Below are 7,312 nucleotides of genomic sequence, written 5' to 3'. Positions count from 1 at the left end.
ACACCAGGGGCAAGCTGCGCCCGTCACCAAGTGCATTTAACCCTCAGTAGTGTGGTTGGTCAAGCTGTCACACCAAGTGCATTTAACCAGCAATAGTCTGTTCATTTTTTGGCCATATACTACATCAGGGGCAATCTGCGCCTGTCACCAAGTGCATTTAACCCTCAGTAGTGTGGTTGGTCAAGCTGTCACACCAAGTGCATTTAACCAGCAATAGTGTGGTTATTTTTTGGCCATATCCCAGTCTAATTCTGTCAGTAAATCCATACCGGTCACCCAGCGCCTAAATACTAGGCCTCAAATTTATATCCCGCTAAATCTGTCGTTACCGCTGTACTGTTGTGGCTGGGCAAGTTATTTAGTGTCCATCAAAGCACATTTTTTGTTCTGGGTTGAAATACAATTTTACCACATGACAGGAGGCTTCGTATTTTGCATTAAACTCTCTTTACTTACTCCACATAGCAGTAAAGAAACAGTTAAAACAGTAACCAATCAAAATGCAATAGGAGGTAATGTATTCTGAGCCGTGAGACTCCTCCTCCTCTTTCTTTACTGCTCCATCAGACAGACAGGTCAGAGTTTCTGCTCTCCCAGTTATAAGGCTTTGGGGTTACGTATTTCCATTTGAATGTTTTTCTATCTATCCTTGTGGTAATATTTAATGTCTACTACTACATTTTGGGGGGTTTGTGGCTCAAGCAAAAAATTTTCTCCTCAGTTTGGTCTCCCGTCCCTGTCTGGCCTTCTCACTCGGACGTGGAGGATAAGCTTTACTAGCCAATTTATTTATTTATTTACTAGCACCCCCCCCCAAAGGATTCACCCCATCTGCGAATCGCCGCGCATTTTTCGGCGAAAATTTTCGCCGCGCATTTTCGCTCGCGGCAACGGCGGGAATTATACTCGCATCTCGCGAGAACTGTGGCCGCCATTTTGGATAGAGACTCCATGTCCTCAGTGCTCGGTTTTTGCGGTAAGTCCATTACAACCATTTCCTCTTACTATTTGATATTGTGCTCCGTGTCAGAGCCCTCACTGTGTCTCTCCTCCTTCACAGCTCGGATTGCATAAGCCTGTCAGACGACCAGGCAGGGCTCTCAAATCTGTGGCCGTTTGTCCAGGCCTCACCACTGCAGGGTTCATTCCCTGGGCTTTGGGGTGTCGCCCCGAAATTGCTGCTGCTACAGAGGTGTCAGACATACATCCTCTATTCCTGGGTGCTGCCCAGTGTAAAAATCCCAATTTACCCTGCTGGGGTTATAGGTACTGCTGGTACCATCTCTATATACTTTATACTACCCTGTGCCAGGGGGTTGTTGGACAATGGACCAGAACACTGCTCAGCTTCAGGCCATGATTAATGAGGCAGTTGCTGCCTCGATGGAGAAGGCTTTCTCCAGAATTATGACGGCGGCTGATGGGCCAGATAACCTCGCTGAGGTACCGCAACAGGACTACGATTCCGAGGCTTCGGAGTCACAGGTTCGTGCCGACTCTCGGCCACAAAAACGCCATTGGAAAGGAGAGAAGGGCTCTGCTAATCCGGACAGGGGCAAGGCCCCCGCCAAGCGCGATAAACCGTCTCCTCTCGCTCCCTCGCCTGAACATCAATACTCCTCGGACGAGGAGGATAAGCTTTCTCCCTCCATGAATATTCTGGACTCGTGGCAGGCCGCGGACTCCGACGTTCCGGAGGACGCCTGGGGTTCGGATGAGGGCGCGTTTTCCGGTGACCAAAAGGGCACCTTTCTCGACACCGCCCAGCTACCCGACGACTCGGCGCCACCGCTGGAGGATGAGGAAACCATCCTGGACCCCTCCAGCCAACGTCTCTTCGATCCGAGAAACATCCGTCATCCACGTTCTGGAGACTGGACGCCTCCGGATCACCTCGCAAAGTTTATGCACCTATGGCTACGCAAACCTATGGACAAAACGGTTCGCAACCGTTTACGATCCGAATGCCCTCGCCCTCTGTTACCCGACTTCGTGGCGCAAACTCCGGAGTTCGACCAGATCATGACCACCTTTATGTCTAGGGGTGGTCGGGACCCTCGCAAAGGGGTTGAGAAGGCATTCCACGGCGTGCAGGATAAGCTGTTGGACTCCATTGGTCCACTTTCCCGCATTTTGTATTTGGCGGATGATGCCCTAGCGCGATCAGAGGAGTTTGACGCTAATATGGTTCGTGAATGGGCTCACGACATTAGAGAATGGGCTCAACGGTGCTTCTGCTTTGTAGGCAACGCCAACGTAGCCCTCTCTTCTGAGAGGAGGAAAGCAGCATTACTCCGTCTTGACGGAAAATTGGTGGAATTGGGCACCAAAGAACTAGGACCTCTGGCACAGGGCAAGCTATTTGGTGAGACTTTTCTGAAGGAGCTCAATAGACATGTGAATGTCTTTACCTCGCTTAACAAAGCACAGACCTCCATGAAGCGGGTCTTCCGAGCCAACTCCCAAAGGGGTGTTTTTGGAAGGGCTGGCCGCCACAGAGGCCGAGCAGCCAGCCGATTCTGGCCTTCGGGCCCCAGTTCTCAAAGGCCTCAACCGTTCTACCCAGAAACAGGCTATAGACAGCCTTTCTCCTTCACCAGAGGAGCCGACAGAGGTCGTGGATCACGTGCCCGGGGCAGGGCTCGCTTCAACTCCACCGGTAAGTCGTCACCTGTTGCAGGTACCTCTTCTCACTCATACAGCAGGTCGTATTTCCCTTTGTTTTCAGAACTGGGCGGCTATATCGTCGGACGCATGGATACTCCAGACGGTGCAGGGTTACGTCATAGACTTCGTGGGACGTCCAGACCAGTCGATCATGCCACATCCTTTTCTCTGCTCCGCAGAGGACTACAGGTTGATAGCAAACGAGCTACTAGACCTCCACTCCAAGGGTGCGGTGGAGCCCGCACACGACCAGGGAGGCTTTTTCAGCAATCTTTTCTTGGTGAAGAAAAAGACCGGGGATTTCAGACCAGTCTTAAACTTAAAAAAGCTCAACTCCTACGTGCGATACAGGCACTTCAAGATGGAGGGCATACACCTTCTGAGGGACCTCCTTCGAGACGGAGATTGGTTCACGAGACTGGACCTCAAAGACGCGTACTTGTCAGTACCGGTCCACTTGACCTGCCGACGTTTCCTCAGATTCCTGTGGCAAGGTCGGCCGTGGCAGTTCACGTGCCTCCCTTTCGGCCTCAGTTCAGCCCCGTGGTGTTTCACCAAGTTGCTGAAGCCTGTGGTCGCACATCTTCGTGCTCAAGGGATTCGGTGCATTATATACCTGGACGACCTGCTTCTGTTTTGCGACGACAGGTTCGGACTGACTCGGCACACACGTTTTACCGTCGACTTCCTGACCTCCCTAGGGTTCGTGGTGAACTTCTTGAAGTCGGAGTTGTCCCCGACTCAGACTGTCCAGTTTCTGGGATTCGAGATAGACTCCAGGTCCAGCACACTACGCTTACCAGCGACGAAGATCGCGGCTATCAAGAAGGAATTGCGCAGAGTCATCCGCTGCTTCTCCATTCCACTCCGTACTCTGGCTCGGATCGTAGGTCTACTATCCGCTTCCATTCAGGCCATTTTCCCGGGACCGCTCCACTACAGGGCGATGCAACGTCTGAAGACCTATTTTCTCCATCGGAATCCTTCCTACGATCAATCGATCCCGATAACGGAAGAGGTCAGGGAGGAATTCAGATGGTGGCTAGACAGCATGGAGGCTTGGAACGGCCGAGCCATCTTCGGGAGCTCTCCTGACGTCGTTTTGGAGTCGGACGCCAGCCTTTGGGGCTGGGGCGCGACGGGCGGAGGCAGATCAACAGGAGGCGTCTGGACCGCTCAAGAGAGTCTTCTCCACATCAACTGCCTGGAACTGTTGGCGGGGTCGTTCGCTATCCGCAGTCTGGCGAAGGACAAGTCACATTGCTGTATTCTCTTGCGGATGGACAACATCTCGGCGGTCCGCTATATCAACCGCCTGGGCGGAGCCCGTTCCCGTCTACTGTCGGAGGTGATGAAGGAGATCTTCGACTTCTGCCTTCCCCGCAACATTTCACTCAAGGCGGAATACCTTCCGGGGGAGACGAATCTGACGGCAGACTGGTTCTCACGTCACTGGAGGGACAGCAGCGACTGGAGATTGGATCCTCAGGTCTTTCAACGACTCTCGGTCAGGAGGGGCCCCTTCCGACTGGACCTATTCGCTTCCCGCAACAACAGGCAGACTCCGGCCTACTTCAGCTGGCTACCGGATCCGGAGAGTTTAGCGGTGGACGCGTTTCTCCAACAGTGGCCAGCCAAGGGAGCGTACGCCTTTCCCCCTTTCAGCATGATCGCACGGACAATTCAATTCCTGAGGAATCAACGCATTTCTCTCCTGCTCGTCGCTCCGCTTTGGCGGAGTCAACCGTGGTTCCCGGACCTTCTGGAGCTCTCCTACATCGATCCGTTGCTTCTACCGTCTTTCCCGATGCTCCTCACGGACCCGAAAGGGAATCCGCATTCCCTGGTACTCGAGGGCCGTCTCCTTCTGGTGGCTTGGGCTCTTTCCGGGGAGCCTGGCAGACCAGCGATTTATCGCAGGCAGCTAGAGACCTCATATGGGACTCCTGGGCTCCTGGAACTAGAAGATGTTACTTATTAGCTTGGGATTCCTGGTCCTCTTGGTGCTGTGAACGGGACTTCGATCCATTTACGGCACCTGTGACCGCCATATTGAATTTTCTGTCACATTTGTTCTCTTTGGGCCGCTCCTATCGTTCTCTCAACGTGGTGCGCTCCGCTATTTCGGCGGCGCACGTTCCCTCTCTTGGTATCCCAATCGGTAGGGATCCACTTGTTTGCCGTTTACTTAGGGGTATAAGGTTGCAGAGACCTCCGGGCCCCAGATATTCTCGTCTCTGGGATGTGGCCTTGGTTCTTCAGTTTCTGAGAGATTGGCCGACTAATACCTCCCTCTCTCTAAGACAGCTGTCGGCCAAGTTGACCTTGTTACTTTGCCTCGTTTCCTTTCGTCGAGTTTCGGACGTACGGGCTTTCGACGTCGACGTCTTTTCGGTCTCTCCGGAGGGAGTTACCTTTCGGGTGTCTAGACGTACCAAGTCCAACTCTACGTCAGTCTTTTATCCCTTCTTTGCCTCAGAACCGCAACTTTGTGTCGTTTCTACCCTTACTCGGTACGTTGAGGTCACTTCCGCGCTTCGAACTTCTGCCTCGGGACAGCTTTTGGTGTCCTACGTTCGGCCTCACGTTCCCGTCTCAACTACTACACTCGCCAGGTGGATACGGTGGCTTCTGTCTCTGGCGGGTGTGGACCCCTGTTTTGGGGCACATTCAGTTCGTGGGGCGGCTGCTTCCTCGGCCTTCTCGGCAGGCGCTTCTCTGACAGACATCCTACATTCGGCGGACTGGTCGAGGGAGTCTACCTTCAGGACATTCTACTTTCGTCCAAGCACGGGGGCGGCTATGTGTCTTGTGAATCAGCGTTAAAAAATGCAAAATACGAAGCCTCCTGTCATGTGGTAAAATTGAAGATTATGCTAGCGCTAGTGTACTTATAATCTTAATTTTAGTAATGACAGGAGGCGAGTATTTTCCCACCTCTTTCCCACCCTTGGTAAGTGTTCGTGGGTAAGTATATGGTTTCATTCCCTTTTGCGTTTTAGCAGCCAAGATCCTTTTAAGTGATGTCATTTACTGTCATTTTATGTGGGTCATGTCTGCATGCAGGTTCAGTTTCGGTTCCTAACCCATTTCATATTGTTTTTCAGTATAAATGCTTGAAGTTTCCGGTCCAACTTCAGGGAGTTTCTTCGTGTCGATCGGACTTCGTCTCACGGAGATCTGAATGCGGACAGAAGGTCTTTTGATTCCGGTTACAGTTCATTCCGGATTTTCTTCATGCCTTACAGTTACAGGACAAGGAGTTCGTTAGGTGGTTCTTGGTTAAGAGACATTGACTTTAGTTTATCCAGTTTTTTCTGATGTCGCATGCGAAAGAGGAGGAGGAGTCTCACGGCTCAGAATATATTACTTCCTATTGCATTTTGATTGGTTACTGTTTTAACTGTTTCTTTACTGCTATGTGGAGTAAGTAAAGAGAGTTTAATGCAAAATACTCGCCTCCTGTCATTACTAAAATTAAGATTATAAGTACACTAGCGCTAGCATAATCTTCAATTCCCAATTTAGCAATTTCATAATTTAGTGGTTTCTGCTATATCAGAGCTATTTGAAATCTATCCCTAAAAGGGTATATAATATTCAAGGTGCACATAGGGTCATTCAGAATAACTTCACACACACGCTACTGTGCATTTCCAAGTCTAATTCTGTCAGTAAATCCATACCGGTCACCCAGCGCCTAAATACTAGGCCTCAAATTTATATCCCGCTAAATCTGTCGTTACCGCTGTACTGTTGTGGCTGGGCAAGTTATTTAGTGTCCGTCAAAGCACATTTTTTGTTCTGGGTTGAAATACAATTCCCAATTTAGCAATTTCATAATTTAGTGGTTTCTGCTGTACCATATATTATTGTACTCCAGGGCACTTCCTCATTCAATCCTATTTTTATTTTCATTTTACCATTATATTGTGAGGCTACCCAAAGTTGAATGAACCTCTCCTCTGTCTGGGTGCCGGGGCCTAAATATATGCCAATGGACTGTTCCAATGTTGGGTGACGTGAAGCCTGATTCTCTGCTATGACATGCAGACTAATTCTCTGCTGACATGAAGACAGATTCTCTGTTACGGGACCTCTCTCCTCTGCCTGGGTGCTGGGCCTAAATATCTGACAATGGACTGTTGCAGTGGTGGCTGACGTGAAGCCTGATTTTCTGCTATTACATGCAGACTGATTCTCTGCTGACATGAAGCCAGATCCTCTGTTACGGGACCTCTCTCCTCTGCCTGTGTGCTGGGCCTAAATATATGCCAATGGACTGTTGCACTGGTGGCTGACGTGAAGCCTGATTCTCTGCTATGACATGCAGACTAATTCTCTGCTGACATGAAGCCAGATTGTCTGTTACGGGACCTCTCTCCTCTGCCTGTGTGCTGGGCCTAAATATATGCCAATGGACTGTTGCAGTGGTGGCTGACATGAAGCCTGATTCTCTGCTATGACATGCAGACTAATTCTCTGCTGACATGAAGACAGATTCTCTGTTACGGGACCTCTCTCCTCTGCCTGTGTGCTGGGCCTAAATATATGCCAATGGACTGTTGCAGTGGTGGCTGACGTGAAGCCTGATTCTCTGCTATGACATGCAGACTAATTCTCTGCTGACATGAAGACAGATTCT

The 7,312-nt window shown here is 50.5% G+C and overlaps 1 protein-coding gene across 1 annotated transcript in view; it reads left to right on the top strand.

The window, feature by feature from the left end:
* The first annotated feature begins 1,326 nt into the window (after nt 1-1,326).
* The window catches only part of SPEF2 (sperm flagellar 2), a 64,345-nt gene continuing 58,359 nt past the window's right edge, over nt 1,327-7,312 (top strand). Inside the window, exons 1-4 of the mRNA XM_044295611.1 lie at nt 1,327-2,659; nt 2,847-3,161; nt 3,369-3,553; nt 5,147-5,180. Coding sequence (XP_044151546.1) covers nt 1,327-2,659; nt 2,847-3,161; nt 3,369-3,553; nt 5,147-5,180 — 1,867 coding nt within the window. The remainder of the gene's footprint in view (nt 2,660-2,846; nt 3,162-3,368; nt 3,554-5,146; nt 5,181-7,312) is intronic.

This window comes from Bufo gargarizans, chromosome 5 (genome assembly GCF_014858855.1).
Source record: "Bufo gargarizans isolate SCDJY-AF-19 chromosome 5, ASM1485885v1, whole genome shotgun sequence".
NCBI classification, from domain to species: domain Eukaryota; kingdom Metazoa; phylum Chordata; class Amphibia; order Anura; family Bufonidae; genus Bufo; species Bufo gargarizans.
Note: the sequence above shows the minus strand (reverse complement) of the source record. Positions and strands in the feature narration are given on the sequence as shown.